This window comes from Aphelocoma coerulescens, unplaced genomic scaffold, assembly GCF_041296385.1.
Source record: "Aphelocoma coerulescens isolate FSJ_1873_10779 unplaced genomic scaffold, UR_Acoe_1.0 HiC_scaffold_118, whole genome shotgun sequence".
Classification (NCBI taxonomy): domain Eukaryota; kingdom Metazoa; phylum Chordata; class Aves; order Passeriformes; family Corvidae; genus Aphelocoma; species Aphelocoma coerulescens.
In genome coordinates, this window is record NW_027183476.1 from 297,031 (window position 1) to 312,712 (window position 15,682).

At 51.0% G+C, this 15,682-nt stretch overlaps 1 protein-coding gene across 1 annotated transcript in view; it reads right to left on the reverse strand.

Moving 5' to 3' along the window:
- Positions 1–1,710: 1,710 nt before the first annotated feature.
- The window catches only part of LOC138100607 (signal-induced proliferation-associated 1-like protein 3), a 76,082-nt gene continuing 62,110 nt past the window's right edge, over positions 1,711–15,682 (reverse strand). Inside the window, 5 exon segments of the mRNA XM_068998482.1 lie at positions 1,711–1,934; positions 5,619–5,703; positions 6,732–6,843; positions 11,419–11,476; positions 11,478–11,516. Coding sequence (XP_068854583.1) covers positions 1,785–1,934; positions 5,619–5,703; positions 6,732–6,843; positions 11,419–11,476; positions 11,478–11,516 — 444 coding nt within the window. The 3' untranslated portion in view covers positions 1,711–1,784.

Below are 15,682 nucleotides of genomic sequence, written 5' to 3' on the forward strand. Positions count from 1 at the left end.
GAATGTTCCGGATCCCTTTGGAAGGTCCTGGGAGCCTTTGGAATGTTCTGGAACCCCCTGGAAGGTTTTGGGAGCCTCTGGAATGTCCTGGGAGGCTCTGGAAGGTCCTGGCAGCCTCTGGAATGTTCTGGGTCCAGATGAAAGGTCCTGGGAGCCTTTGGAATGTTCTGGAACCCCCTGGAAGATTCTGGGAGCCTCTGGAAGGTTCCGGATCCCTCTGGAATGTTCCGGATCCCTCTGGAATATTCTGGATCCAGATGAAAGGTCCTGGGGGCCTCTGGAAGGTTCTGGGAGCCTCTGGAAAGTCCTGGGAGCCTCTGGAATGTTCCAGATTCCTTTGGAAGGTCCTGGAAGCCTCTGGAAAGTTCTGGATCCCTCTGGAATGGTCTGGGAGCCTCTGGAAGGTCCTGGGGGCCTCTGGAATGTTCTGGGAGCCTCTGGAAGGTCCTGGGAGGCTTTGGAATGTTCTGGGAGCCTCTGGAAGCCTCTGGAATGTTCCGGATTCCTTTGGAATGTTCCAGATCCAGCTGAAAGGTCCTGGATCCCTCTGGAATGTTCTGGAACCCCCTGGAAGGTTCTGGGAGCCTCTGGAAGGTTCCAGATCCCTCTGGAATGTTCTGGGAGCCTCTGGAATGTTTCAGGTCCAGATGAAACATCTGGGAGCTTCTGGAATGTTCTGGGAGCCTCTGGAATGTTCTGGAACCCCCTGGAAGGTTCCGGGAGCCTCTGGATTGTTCCCAAATCCCTCTGGATCCCAGTGGATCCCAAATGGATCCCAGGCCCCTCTCAGGGCTCCACAGAAGCTCCGGCAGCGCCGATTCCCCTTCCCAAGGTGCCGATTCCCGACGGATCCATCCCAGCCCCAGGGGGGGTTCCTCAGTCCCAGGAGAGCTTCTGAGGGAATCCCGGATCCCAAACGATCCCAAACGGATCCCAAATGGATCCCAGGCCCCTCTGGATCTCTCTGGACCCTCTCAGAGCTCCACAGAAGCTCCGGCAGCGCCGATTCCCGACGGATCCATCCCAGCCCCAGGGGGGGTTCCTCAGCCCCGGGAGAGCTTCTGAGGGAATCCCAGATCTCAAACGGATCCCAAACGGATCCCAAACGATCCCAAATGGATCCCAGATGATCCCAGGCCCCTCTGGACCCTCTCAGAGCTCCACAGAAGCTCCGGCAGCGCCGATTCCCATTCCCAAGGTGCCGATTCCCGACGGATCCATCCCAGCCCCAGGGGGGGTTCCGCAGCCCCGGGAGGGAATTCCCGAATCCCGGCGGCTCCCGGCCCAGCCCGGTGGCCCCTCAGGGCTCCAGGTGGCCCCGGTGGCCCCTCAGAGTTCCAGGTGGCCCCTCAGCACTCCAGGTGGCCCCGGTGGCCTCTCAGTGCTCCAGGTAATCCCGATGGTCCCTCAACGCTCCGGGTGGCCCCTCAGGTTTCCAGGTGGCCCCTCAGTGCTCCAGGTGGCCCCGGTGGCCCCTCAGCACTCCGGGTGGTCCCGGTGCTCCCTCAGTTCTCCAGGTGGCCCCTCAGTGCTCCCGATGGCCCCTCAGCGCTCCAGGTGATCCCGATGGTCCCTCAACGCTCCAGGTGGCCCCTCAGGGCTCCAGGTGGCCCCGGTGGCCCCTCAGAGTTCCAAGTAGCCCCTCAGCGCTCCAGGTGGTCCCTCAGCGCTCCAGACGATCCCGATGACCCCTCAGCGCTCCAGACGATCCCGATGCTCCCTCAGCGCTCCAGGTAGCCCCCTCAGATCTCCAGGTAGCCCTCTCCCGGCTCCGGGTAGCCCCCTCAGGGCTCGGGGTGCTCGGCGGCGCCGGAGAAGATGCGGGCGAAGCGGCGCAGCTGCCGCGCGGCCGAGCTGGACTCCTGCTGCAGGCGCCGGTTGTTGTGGCGCAGCGTGGCCACCTCGGCCTGCAGGAACACCTTGGCCGCCTTCTCCTGTGGCAACGGCAACCGGCCCCGGGGCTCGCACCGACGGCAACCGGCCCCGGGGCTCGCACCGACGGCAACCGGCCCGGGGGCTCGCACCGACGGGAACCGGCCCGGGGGGCTCGCACCGACGGCAACCGGCCCCGGGGCTCGCACCGACGGCAACCGGCCCCGGGGCTCGCACCGAAGGGAACCGGCCCCGGGGCTCGCACCGAAGGGAACCGGCCCCGGGGCTCGCACCGAAGGGAACCGGCCCCGGGGGCTCGCACCGAAGGGAACCGGCCCCGGGGCTCGCACCGAAGGGAACCGGCCCCGGGGCTCGCACCGAAGGGAACCGGCCCCGGGGGCTCGCACCGACGGCAACCGGCCCCGGGGCTCGCACCGACGGCAACCGGCCCTGGGGCTCGCACCGACGGGAACCGGCCCCGGGGCTCGCACCGAAGGGAACCGGCCCCGGGGGCTCGCACCGAAGGGAACCGGCCCCGGGGGCTCGCACCGACGGGAACCGGCCCCGGGGGCTCGCACCGAAGGGAACCGGCCCCGGGGGCTCGCACCGACGGCAACCGGCCCCGGGGCTCTCACCGAAGGGAACCGGCCCCGGGGCTCGCACCGACGGCAACCGGCCCCGGGGCTCGCACCGAAGGGAACCGGCCCCGGGGCTCGCACCGACGGCAACCGGCCCCGGGGCTCTCACCGAAGGGAACCGGCCCCGGGGCTCGCACCGAAGGGAACCGGCCCCGGGGGCTCGCACCGAAGGGAACCGGCCCCGGGGCTCGCACCGAAGGGAACCGGCCCCGGGGGCTCGCACCGACGGGAACCGGCCCCGGGGCTCGTACGGAATGCCGGGGGAGAGGGGGGGGAATAATGGGGGAAAAACGGGGGGGTTTTTGGGGAAAAAATGGGCGTTTTTTAGGGGATTTTTTAGGGGGAAATGGGGGTTTTTTTAGGGGGAAAATGGGGATTTTTTAGGGGGAAAATGAGGGTTTTTTAGGGGGAAATGGGGTTTTTTTTAGGGGGGAAATGGGGGTTTTTAGGGGGAAAATGAGGGTTTTTTAGGGGGGAAAATGGGGGTTTTTAGGGGGGAAATGGGGGTTTTTAAGGGGATTTTTTAGGGGGAAATGGTTTTTTTTTAGGGGGAAAATGGGGGTTTTTAGGGGGAAAATGGGGTTTTTTAAGGGGATTTTTTAGGGGGAAATGGGTTTTTTTAGGGGAAAATGGGGTTTTTTAGGGGGGATTTTTTAGGGGGGAAATGGGGGTTTTTTAGGGGGAAAATGGGTTTTTTTTAGGGGGAAAATGGGGATTTTGGGGAAAAAACGGGGGTTTTTTCAGTGGAAAAATGGGGGTTTTAGGGGAAAAAAACGGGGACTTTTTAGGGGGAAAAACGGGGAGATTTTAGGGGGAAAATGGGGAAATTTTAGGGGGAAAATGGGGGTTTTATAGGGGAAAAAATGGGGATTTTTTAGGGAAAAAACAGGGATTTTTAGGGGGAAAAGCGGGGATTTTTTAGGGGGAAAATGGGGATTTTAGGGGAAAATGGGGAAATTTTAGGGGGAAATGGGGATTTTATAGGGGAAAAAATGGGGATTTTATAGGGGAAAAAACAGGGGTTTTAGGAGAAAAAAAACGGGGGTTTTTTAGGGGGAAAATGGGGTTTTTTAAGGGGATTTTTTAGGGGGAAAATGGGGATTTTTTAGGGGGAAAAACGGGGAGATTTTAGGGGGAAAATGAGGGTTTTTTAGGGGGAAAATGGGGATTTTAGGAGAAAAAACGGATTTTTTAGGGGAAAATGGGGTTTTTTAGGGGGAAAATGGGGATTTTTTAGGGGGAAATGGGGGTTTTTTAGGGGAAAAATGGGGATTTTAGGGGGAAAATGGGGATTTTTTTAGGGGGAAATGGGGGTTTATAGGGGCGAAATGGGGAAATTTTAGGGGGAAAATGGGGATTTTTAGGCGGAAAATGGGGTTTTTTAGGGGGGATTTTTTAGGGGGGAAACGGGGATTTTTAAGGGGATTTTTTAGGGGGAAATGGGGATTTTTTAGGGGAAAAACTGGGAGATTTTAGGGGGAAAATGAGGGTTTTTTAGGGGGAAAATGGGGTTTTTTTAGGGGGAAATGGGGGATTTTTTTTAGGGGAAATGGGGGTTTTTTTAGGGGGGAAATGGGGGTTTTTTAGGGGGAAATGGGGGTTTTTTAGGGGGGAAATGGGGATTTTTAAGGGGATTTTTTAGGGGGAAATGGGGATTTTTTAGGGGATTTTTTAGGGGGAAATGGGGATTTTTTAGGGGGAAATGGGGGTTTTTTAAGGGGATTTTTTAGGGGGAAATGGGGGTTTTTTAGGGGGGAAAATGGGGATTTTTAGGGGGAAAAAATGGGGGTTTTTAAGGGGATTTTTTAGGGGGAAATGGGGGTTTTTAGGGGGAAAATGGGGATTTTATAGGGGAAAACGGGGAAATTTTAGGGGGAAAAATGGGGAGTTTTAGGGGGAAAATGGAGATTTTTAAGGGGATTTTTTAGGGGGAAATGGGGATGGGGATTTTTTTAGGGGGAAAATGGGGGTTTTTTAGGGGGAAAAATGGGGATTTTTTAGGGGGAAATGGGGATTTTTTAGGGGGAAAATGGGGGTTTTTTAGGGGGAAAAATGGGGGTTTTAGGAGGAAAAAACGGGGATTTTTTAGGGGAAAATGGGGGTTTTAGGAGAAAAAACCTTGAATTTTTAGGGGGAAAATGGGGGTTTTTTAGGGGGAAAATGGGGATTTTTTAAGGGAAAAAATGGGGAAATTTTAGGGGGAAAATGGGGATTTTATAGGGAAAAAAACGGGGATTTTTTAGGGGAAAAATGGGGATTTTTTAGGGGGAAAATGGGGGTTTTAGGGGAAAAAAACGGGGAGTTTTTAGGGGAAAAAAGGGGGATTTTTTTAGGGGAAAAAATGGGGATTTTATAGGGGAAAAAACAGGGGTTTTAGGAGAAAAAAATGGGGGTTTTTTAGGGGGAAAATGGGGGTTTTTAAGGGGGAAATGGGGATTTTTTAGGGGAAAAAACGGGGAGATTTTAGGGGGAAAATGAGGGTTTTTTAGGGGGAAAATGGGGGTTTTAGGAGAAAACACGGATTTTTTAGGGGGAAATGGTTTTTTTTTAGGGGAAAATGGGGTCTTTTTAAGGGGATTTTTTAGGGGGAAATGGGGAAATTTTAGGGGGAAAAACGGGGATTTTTTAGGGGAAAAAACGGGGATTTTAGGGGAAAAATGGGGCTTTTTTATGGGAAAAATGGGGATTTTTTAGGGGGAAAACGGTGGTTTTAGGGGAAAAAGGGTATTTTTGGGGGGGTTTGGAAGGGTTTTTTAGGGAATTTGGAGGGAAAATGGGAATTAGGGAAAAATCCGGGAGTTTGGAGGGAATTCTGGAGAGAATTTTGGGGAAAACCAGGGCTTTTTTAGGGAATTTAGGGATTTTTTAGGGAATTTTGGTTTTTTTGAGGGGGAAAATGGAGATTTTTTAGGGAATAATGGGGATTTTTTAGGGAATCTTTGGGATTTTTTAGGGAATTTTTGGGGATTCTTTACGGAATCTTTGAGATTTTTAAGGGAATTTGGGTTTTTTTGGGGGGGAAAAAGGAGATTTTTAGGGAATAATGGGGATTTTGGGGAAATAAATGGGATTTTGGGGTAAAAAAGTTGGATTTTGGGGGCCCCTCACCTTCTCCAGGTCGCTGTGGAGCTGCTTGAGCATCGCTTCCAACTGGGAAACTTTTCCTGGGAGGTCCAGGGGGGCGGGGGAGGGGCTGGGGGGGAGGGAAATTTGGGATAATTTGGGAAAATTTGGGAAAATTTGGGATTGGGAGGGGCAGGAATAGGAAAAAAGAGGGAAAAAAGCACCGAAAATGCAACAAAATCGGCCCCAAAATGGCCCAAACCAGCCCCAAAATGGCCCCAAAAAGGCTCCAAACAACCCAAAGTGACCGAAATCAACCCCAAAATTCCCCAAAATTCCCCCAAATCCAACCAAAAGCTGCCCAAATCCCCCAAAACCACCCGAAATTCCCCCAAATCCTCCCTTTTTCTCCCAAATTCGCTCCCCAAACCCCCCAAAATCCCCCCAAATTCCCCCTTTTCCCCCAAATTTGAGCCCCAAACCCCCCAAACTCCCCCCAAATTTCCCCTTTTTCCCCAAATTTGACCCCCAAGCCCCCAAAATCCCCCCAAATCCCCCCAAATTCCCCCTTTCCCCCCAAATTCTCTCCCCAAACCTCCCAAAATCCCCCCCAAATTCCCCCAAATTCTCTCCCCAAATCCCCCGAATTCCCCCTTTCCCCCCAAAACCCCCCCGAATTCGACCCCTAAACCCCCCAAAATCCCCCCAAATTCCCCCTTTCCCCCCAAATTCTCCCCTCAAACCTCCCAAAATCCCCCCCCCAAATTCCCCCAAAATCCCCCCAAATTCCCCCTTTTCCCCCAAATCGACCCCCAAACCTCCCAACCCCCCCCAGTTCCTCCCCAAAATCCCCCAAATTCCCCCTTTTCCCCCAAATTCTCTCCCCAAACCCCCCAAAATCCCCCCAAATTCCCACAAATTCTCCCCCCAAACCTCCCAAAATCCCCCCAAATTCCCCCAAAATCCCCCCAAATTCCCCCAAATTCTCTCCCCGAACCCCCCAAAATCCCCCAAATTCCCCCTTTTCCCCCAAATTCTCTCCCCAAACCCCCCAAATCCCCCCCCAAATTCCCCCTTTTTCCCCCCAAATTCCCCCCCCCAGCCCCCTTGAGAACCCCAAATCTCCCCCTCCCTCCCCCCCCCGGATTTTGGGGGTACCTGAGGGGGGGGGGGAGGGGCCCCCCCCGCGGGGGTCTGTCGGGGGGGGGAGGGGGCGGCTCCGGGCTCAGGGCGGGGTCGGTCAGGGAGAACAGGGACACGGCTCGCTGCACTGGGGGGGGGTCAGGGCCACCAAACGGCCCCGAAACGCCCCAAAAACCGCCCAGGAACAGCCCAAAACCACCCAGAAACAGCCCCAAACCACCCAGAAACAGCCCAAACCACCCCAAAACAGCCCGAAACAGTCCAAAACAGCCCCAAAACCACCCAAAAACAGCCCAAAACAGCCCCAAAACCACCCAGGAACAGCCCAAAATACCCCAAAACAGCCCAGAACACCCCAAAACCGCCCAGGAACAGCCCAAAATAACCCCAAAACCACCCCGAAACACCCCCAAAACCGCCCAGAAACAGCCCAAAACACCCCAAAATACCCCAAAATCACCCTGAAACAGCCCAAAACCACCCCAAAACCACCCAGGAACAGCCCAAAACCACCCAGAAACAGCCCGAAACAGTCCAAAACAGCCCCAAAACCACCCAAAACCAGCCCAAAACAGCCCCAAAACCACCCTGAAACAGCCCAAAATACCCCAAAACAGCCCAAAACACCCAAAAACCGCCCAGGAACAGCCCAAAATAACCCCAAAACAGCCCAAAACCACCCCGAAACACCCCCAAAACCGCCCAGAAACAGCCCAAAAGAGCCCAAAACACCCAAAAGCCACCCAGAAACAGCCCAAAACCACCCCAAAACCACCCTGAAACAGCCCAAAACACCCCAAAAGAGCCCAAAACCACCCAGGAACAGCCCAAAACACCCCAAAACAGCCCAAAATACCCCAAAACAGCCCGAAACAGTCCAAAACAGTCCCAAAACCACCCAAAACCAGCCCAAAACACCCAAAAACCACCCAGGAACAGCCCAAAACACCCCGAAACAGCCCAAAACCACCCTGAAACAGCCCAAAATACCCCAAAACAGCCCAAAACACCCAAAAACCGCCCAGGAACAGCCCAAAATAACCCCAAAACAGCCAAAAACCACCCCGAAACACCCCCAAAACCGCCCAGAAACAGCCCAAAACACCCCAAAATACCCCAAAACCACCCTGAAACAGCCCAAAACCACCCCAAAAATCCCAAAAACTGGCCCGGAACAGCCCAAAACACCCCAAAACCACCCAGAAACAGCCCAAAATACCCCGAAACAGCCCAAAACAGCCCCAAAACCACCCAAAAACAGCCCCAAAACCACCCAAAACCAGCCCAAAACAGCCCCAAAACCACCCTGAAACAGCCCAAAATACCCCAAAACAGCCCGAAACAGTCCAAAACAGCCCCAAAACCACCCCAAAACAGCCCAAAACCACCCAGAAACAGCCCAAAACACCCCAAAACAGCCCAAAAACCACCCAGAAACAGCCCAAAACACCCCAAAATACCCCAAAACCACCCTGAAACAGCCCAAAACACCCCAAAATACCCCAAAACCACCCTGAAACAGCCCAAAACACCCCAAAACAGCCCAAAACCACCCAAAACACCCCAAAACCACTCTGAAACAGCCCAAAACACCCCAAAACAGCCCAAAATACCCCAAAACCACCCAGGAACAGCCCAAAACACCCCAAAAGAGCCCAAAACCACCCTGAAACAGCCCCGGAACAGCCCAAAACCACCCAGAAACAGCCCAAAACAGCCCAAAACAGCCCCAAAACCACCCAGAAACAGCCCAAAACACCCCAAAACACCCCAAAAACCACCCAGAAACAGCCCAAAAACCACCCAGAAACAGCCCAAAACCACCCCAAAAATCCCAAAAACTGGCCCGGAACAGCCCAAAACCACCCTGAAACAGCCCAAAACACCCCAAAACAGCCCAAAATACCCCAAAACCACCCAGGAACAGCCCAAAAGAGCCCAAAACCACCCCAAAACCACCCAGAACACCCCAAAACCACCCTGAAACAGCCCAAAACACCCCAAAACACCCCAAAACCACCCTGAAACAGCCCCGGAACAGCCCAAAACCACCCTGAAACAGCCCAAAACACCCCAAAATACCCCAAAACACCCCAAAAACCACCCAGAAACAGCCCAAAACCACCCTAAAACCACCCCGAAACCACCCCAAATCCCCCCTAAATCCTCCCAAAATTCCCATTTTTCCCCCTAAATTCCCGCCTTTCCAACCCCAAATCCCAAAATTCCCCCCTCAAATCCCATTTCCCAGCCCCCAAATCCCATTTTCCCCCCCCAAATTCCCTTTTAATCCCCCCAAATTCCCATTTCTCCACCCCAAATCCCCCCTTTTCCAACCCCCCAAATCCCAGGATCCCAAATCCCATTTCCCAACCCCCAAATCCCATTTTTCCCCCCCAAATTCCCATTTTTCCCCCCAACCCCCCCTTTTCCCCTCCCAAAATTCCCATTTTTCCCCCTAAATCCCCCCCAAAATTCCCATTTCCCCCCCAAATTCCCATTTTCCCTCCCAACCCCCCCTTTTCCCCTCCCAAAATTCCCATTTTTCCCCCTAAATCCCCCCCAAAATTCCCATTTCCCCTCCCAAAATTCCCATTTTTCCCCCTAAATCCCCCCAAAATTCCCATTTCCCCCCCCAAATCCCCATTTCCCCCCCAAATTCCCATTTCCCCCCCAATCCCATTTTCCCCCCCAACCCCCCCTTTTCCCCTCCCAAAATTCCCATTTTTCCCTCTAAATCCCCCCCAAAATTCCCATTTCCCCTCCCAAAATTCCCATTTTTCCCCCTAAATCCCCCCAAAATTCCCATTTTCCCCCCCAAATCCCCCTTTTCCCCTCCCAAAATTCCCATTTTTCCCCCTAAATCCCCCCAAAATTCCCTTTTCCCCTCCCAAAATTCCCATTTTTCCCCCTAAATCCCCCCAAAATTCCCATTTTTCCCCCCCCAAATCCCCATTTCCCCCCCAAATTCCCATTTTTCCCCCCAAACCCCCCTTTTCCCCTCCCAAAATTCCCATTTTTCCCCCTAAATCCCCCCCAAAATCCCCATTTCCCCTCCCAAAATTCCCATTTTTCCCCCTAAATCCCCCCAAAATTCCCATTTTTCCCCCCAAATTCCCATTTTTCCAACCCCAAATCCCAAAATTCCTCCCCAAATTTCCATTTTCCCCCCCCAAATCCCCATTTTTCCCGCCAAATCCCACTTTTCCCTCCAAATTCCCCCTAAATCCCCCCAAATTCCCATTTTTCCCCTCCCAAAATTCCCATTTTTCCCCTCCAAATCCCAAAATTCCTCCCCAAATCCCATTTCCCAACCCCCAAATCCCATTTTCCCCCCAAATTCCCTTTTCCCCTCCCCAAATTCCCATTTTTCCCCCTAAATCCCCCCAAAATTCCCATTTCCCCTCCCAAAATTCCCATTTTCCCCCTAAATCCCCCAAATCCCCATTTCCCCCCCAAATCCCCATTTCCCCCCAACCCCCCCTTTTCCCCTCCCAAAATTCCCATTTTTCCCCCTAAATCCCCCCCAAAATTCCCATTTTCCCCCCAAATTCCCATTTTCCCCCCCAAATTCCCATTTTCCCCCCCAACCCCCCCTTTTCCCCTCCCAAAATTCCCATTTTTCCCCCTAAATCCCCCCAAAATTCCCATTTCCCCTCCCAAATTTCCCATTTTTCCCCCTAAATCCCCCCAAAATTCCCATTTTTCCAACCCCAAATCCCAAAATTCCTCCCCAAATTTCCATTTTCCCCCCCCAAATCCCCATTTTTCCCGCCAAATCCCACTTTTCCCTCCAAATTCCCCCTAAATCCCCCCCAAATTCCCATTTTTCCCCTCCCAAAATTCCCATTTTTCCCCTCCAAATCCAAAATTCCTCCCCAAATCCCATTTCCCAACCCCCAAATCCCATTTTCCCCCCCCAAACCCCCCCTTTTCCCCTCCCAAAATTCCCATTTTCCCCCCCAAACCCCCCTTTTCCCCTCCCAAAATTCCCATTTTTCCCCCTAAATCCCCCCAAAATTCCCATTTTTCCCCCCCCAAATCCCCATTTCCCCCCCAAATTCCCATTTTTCCCCCCAAACCCCCCTTTTCCCCTCCCAAAATTCCCATTTTTCCCCCTAAATCCCCCCAAAATTCCCATTTCCCCTCCCAAAATTCCCATTTTTCCCCTAAATCCCCCCAAAATTCCCATTTTTCCCCCCAAATTCCCATTTTTCCAACCCCAAATCCCAAAATTCCTCCCCCAAATTTCCATTTTCCCCCCCCAAATCCCCATTTTTCCCGCCAAATCCCACTTTTCCCTCCAAATTCCCCCTAAATCCCCCCAAATTCCCATTTCCCCCCCCAAATCCCCATTTTCCCCCCCAACCCCCCCTTTTCCCCCTCCCAAAATTCCCATTTTTCCCCCTAAATCCCCCCAAAATCCCCATTTTTCCCCCCCAAATCCCCATTTTCCCCCCCAACCCCCCCCTTTTCCCCCTCCCAAAATTCCCATTTTTCCCCCTAAATCCCCCCAAAATTCCCATTTTTCCCCCCCCAAAATTCCCATTTTTTCCCCCCCAAATCCCCATTTTCCCCCCCCAAATCCCCTTTTTCCCCCCCAACCCCCCCTTTCCACCCCTCCCCCCAATCCCCGGCTCCCCATTCCCGTTTTTCCGGACCCGAATTCCCGGATTTCGCCCCATTCCGGCTCCCCGGGTACCTTCGTAGGCCTTGGCGGCGCTGACCAGCGTGGCCCATTCCAGCCCGGCCGCGTCCGGCCAGCGGCATCAGCCCCGGCTCCCAGCCGGGCCACCGGGCCTGGGGGCAAACGCCAAAGGAATCCCCAAGAATTCCCAAAGAAATCCCAAAAAAATCCCCCAAAAAAATCCCCCAAAAATTCGGAGTGAAATCCCCCCGAAAATCCCTTTTTTCCCCCCAAAAATCCCTTTTTTCCCCCCCAAAAATCCCTTTTTTCCCCCCCAAAAATCCCTTTTTTTCTCCTCCAAATCCCGGGTTTCCCCCAAAAAGCCGATTTCCCAACCCAAATCCCGGCAATCCCAAAGGAATCCCCAAAGAAATCCCAAAAAAAATCCCCCAAAAAACCCCCCAAAAATTCGGAGTGAAATGCCCCCAAAAATCCCTTTTTTCTCCTCCAAATCCCGGTTTTCCAACCCAAAATCCATCCCAAAAAGCCGATTTTCCAACCCAAATCCCGGCAATCCCAAAAAAATCCCAGCAATCCCAAAGGAATCCCAAAGAAACCCCAAAGAATTCCCAAAGAAATCCCCAAAAAAATCCCCCAAAAATTCGGAGTGAAATCCCCCCAAAAATCCCTTTTTTCTCCCTCAAAAATCCCTTTTTTCCCCCCAAAAATCCCTTTTTTCTCCCTCAAAAATCCCTTTTTTCCCCCCAAAATCCCTTTTTTTCCCCCCGAAAATCCCTTTTTTCTCCTCCAAATCCCCGTTTTCCACCCAAAATCCATCCCAAAAAGCCGATTTTCCAACCCAAATCCTGGCAATCCCAAAAAAATCCCAGCAATCCCAAAGAATTCCCAAAAAAATCCCTCAAAAATTCGGAGTGAAATCCCCCCGAAAATCCCTTTTTTCCCCCCAAAAATCCCTTTTTTCTCCCTCAAAAATCCCTTTTTTCTCCTCCAAATCCCGGGTTTCCCCCAAAAAGCCGATTTCCCAACCCAAATCCTGCAATCCCAAAGAAATCCCAAAGAAATCCCAAAGAAATCCCAAAAAAATTCGGAGTGAAATCCCCCGAAAATCCCTTTTTTCCACCCAAAAATCCCTTTTTTCTCCTCCAAATCCCCGGTTTCCACCCAAAAAGCCCATTTTCCAACCCAAATTCTCCCCAAATCCCAGCAATCCCAAAGAAATCCCAAAGAAATCCCCAAAAAATCCCCCAAAAATTCGGAGTGAAATCTCCCTGAAAATCCCTTTTTTCCCCCAAAAATCCCTTTTTTCCCCCAAAAATCCCTTTTTTCTCCCTCAAAAATCCCTTTTTTCTCCTCCAAATCCCGGTTTTCCACCCAAAAAGCCGATTTTCCAACACAAATTCTCCCCAAATCCCATCAACCCAAAGAAATCCCAAAGAATTCCCAAAAAAATCCCCAAAAATTCGGAGTGAAATCCCCCCGAAAATCCCTTTTTTCCCCCCGAAAATCCCTTTTTTCCCCCCCAAAATCCCTTTTTTCTCCCTCAAAAATCCCTTTTTTCCCCCTCCAAATCCCGGTTTTCCAACCCAAAATCCATCCCAAAAAGCCAATTTTCCAACCCAAATCCCGGCAATCCCAAAGGAATCCCCAAAGAAATCCCAAAAAAATCCCGCAAATCCCAAAAAAATTCCAGTTGAAATCCAACCGAAAATCCCTTTTTTTCTCCTCCAAGTCCCGGTTTTCCAACCCAAAATCCATCCCAAAAAGCCGATTTTCCAACCCAAATCCCGGCAATCCCAAAAAAATCCCAGCAATTCCCAAAGAAATCCCAAAGAATTCCCAAAAAAATCCCCCAAAAATTCGGAGTGAAATCCCCCCGAAAATCCCTTTTTTCCCCCCGAAAATCCCTTTTTTCCCCCCCAAAAATCCCTTTTTTCTCCCTCAAAAATCCCTTTTTTCCCCCCTCCAAGTCCCGGTTTTCCAACCCAAAATCCATCCCAAAAAGCCAATTTTCCAACCCAAATCCCGGCAATCCCAAAAAAATCCCAGCAATCCCAAAGAAATCCCAAAGAATTCCCAAAGAAATCCCCCAAAAATTCGGAGTGAAATCTCCCTGAAAATCCCTTTTTTCCCCCAAAAATCCCTTTTTTCCCCCTCAAAAATCCCTTTTTTCTCCCTCAAAAATCCCTTTTTTCCCCTCCAAATCCCGGTTTTCCAACCCAAAATCCATCCCAAAAAGCCGATTTTCCAACCCAAATCCCGGCAATCCCAAAGAAATCCCAAAGAATTCCCAAAAAAATCCCCCAAAAAATCCCCCCAAAAATTCGGCGTGAAATCCCCCCAAAAATCCCCTTTTTTCTCCCTCAAAAATCCCTTTTTTCTCCTCCAAATCCCGGTTTTCCACCCAAAAAAGCCGATTTTCCAACGCAAATTCTCCCCAAATCCCATCAACCCAAAGAAATCCCAAAGAATTCCCAAAAAAATCCCCCAAAAATTCGGAGTGAAATCCCCCCGAAAATCCCTTTTTTCCCCCCAAAAATCCCTTTTTTCCCCCCAAAAATCCCTTTTTTCTCCCTCAAAAATCCCTTTTTTCTCCTCCAAATCCGGTTTTCCAACCCAAAATCCATCCCAAAAAGCCGATTTTCCAACCCAAATCCCGGCAATCCCAAAGAAATCCCAAAGAAATCCCAAAAAAATTCGGAGTGAAATCCCCCCGAAAAATCCCTTTTTTCCTCCCAAAAATCCCTTTTTTCTCCTCCAAATCCCGGTTTTCCACCCAAAAAGCCGATTTTCCAACGCAAATTCTCCCCAAATCCCATCAACCCAAAGAAATCCCAAAGAATTCCCAAAAAAATCCCCCAAAAATTCGGAGTGAAATCTCCCTGAAAATCCCTTTTTCCCCCCAAAAATCCCTTTTTTCCCCCTCCAAATCCCAGTTTTCCAACCCAAAATCCATCCCAAAAGGCCGATTTTCCAACCCAAATCCCGGCAATCCCAAAGGAATCCCAAAGAATTCCCAAAAAAATCCCCAAAAAAATCCCCCCAAAAATTCGGAGTGAAATCCCCCCGAAAATCCCTTTTTTCCCCCCCAAAATCCCTTTTTTCTCCCTCAAAAATCCCTTTTTTCCCCCTCCAAGTCCCGGTTTTCCAACCCAAAATCCATCCCAAAAAGCCGATTTTCCAACCCAAATCCCGGCAATCCCAAAAAAATCCCAGCAATCCCAAAGAATTCCCAAAGAAATCCCCCAAAAAATCCCCCAAAAAATCCCCCAAAAATTCGGAGTGAAATCCCCCCGAAAATCCCTTTTTTCCCCCCAAAAATCCCTTTTTTCTCCCTCAAAAATCCCTTTTTTCTCCTCCAAATCCCGGTTTTCCAACCCAAAATCCATCCCAAAAGGCCGATTTTCCAACCCAAATCCCGGCAATCCCAAAGAAATCCCAAAGAATTCCCAAAAAAATCCCCAAAAAAATCCCCCAAAAATTCGGCGTGAAATCCCCCCGAAAATCCCTTTTTTCTCCCTCAAAAATCCCTTTTTTCTCCTCCAAATCCCGGTTTTCCACCCAAAAAGCCGATTTTCCAACGCAAATTCTCCCCAAATCCCATCAACCCAAAGAAATCCCAAAGAATTCCCAAAAAAATCCCCAAAAATTCGGCGTGAAATCCCCCCGAAAATCCCTTTTTTCCACCCAAAAATCCCTTTTTTCCCCCCAAAAATCCCTTTTTTCTCCCTCAAAAATCCCTTTTTCCCCCTCCAAATCCCGGGTTTCCCCCCAAAAAGCCGATTTCCCAACCCAAATCCTGGCAATCCCAAAGAAATCCCAAAGAAATCCCAAAGAAATCCCAAAAAAATTTGGAGTGAAATCCCCCGAAAATCCCTTTTTTCCACCCAAAAATCCCTTTTTTCTCCTCCAAATCCCCGGTTTCCACCCAAAAAGCCGATTTTCCAACCCAAATTCTCCCCAAATCCCAGCAATCCCAAAGAAATCCCCAAAAAATCCCCCAAAAATTCGGAGTGAAATCCCCCCGAAAAATCCCTTTTTTCCCCCAAAAATCCCTTTTTTTCCCCCCGAAAATCCCTTTTTTTCTCCTCCAAATCCCAGTTTTCCACCCAAAATCCATCCCAAAAAGCCGATTTCCCAACCCAAATTCTGGCAATCCCAAAGAATTCCCAAAGAAATCCCAAAAAAATCCCCCAAAAAATCCCCCAAAAATTCGGAGTGAAATCCCCCGAAAATCCCTTTTTTCCACCCAAAAATCCCTTTTTTCTCCTCCAAATCCCGGGTTTCCACCCAAAAAGCCGATTTTCCAACGCAAATTCTC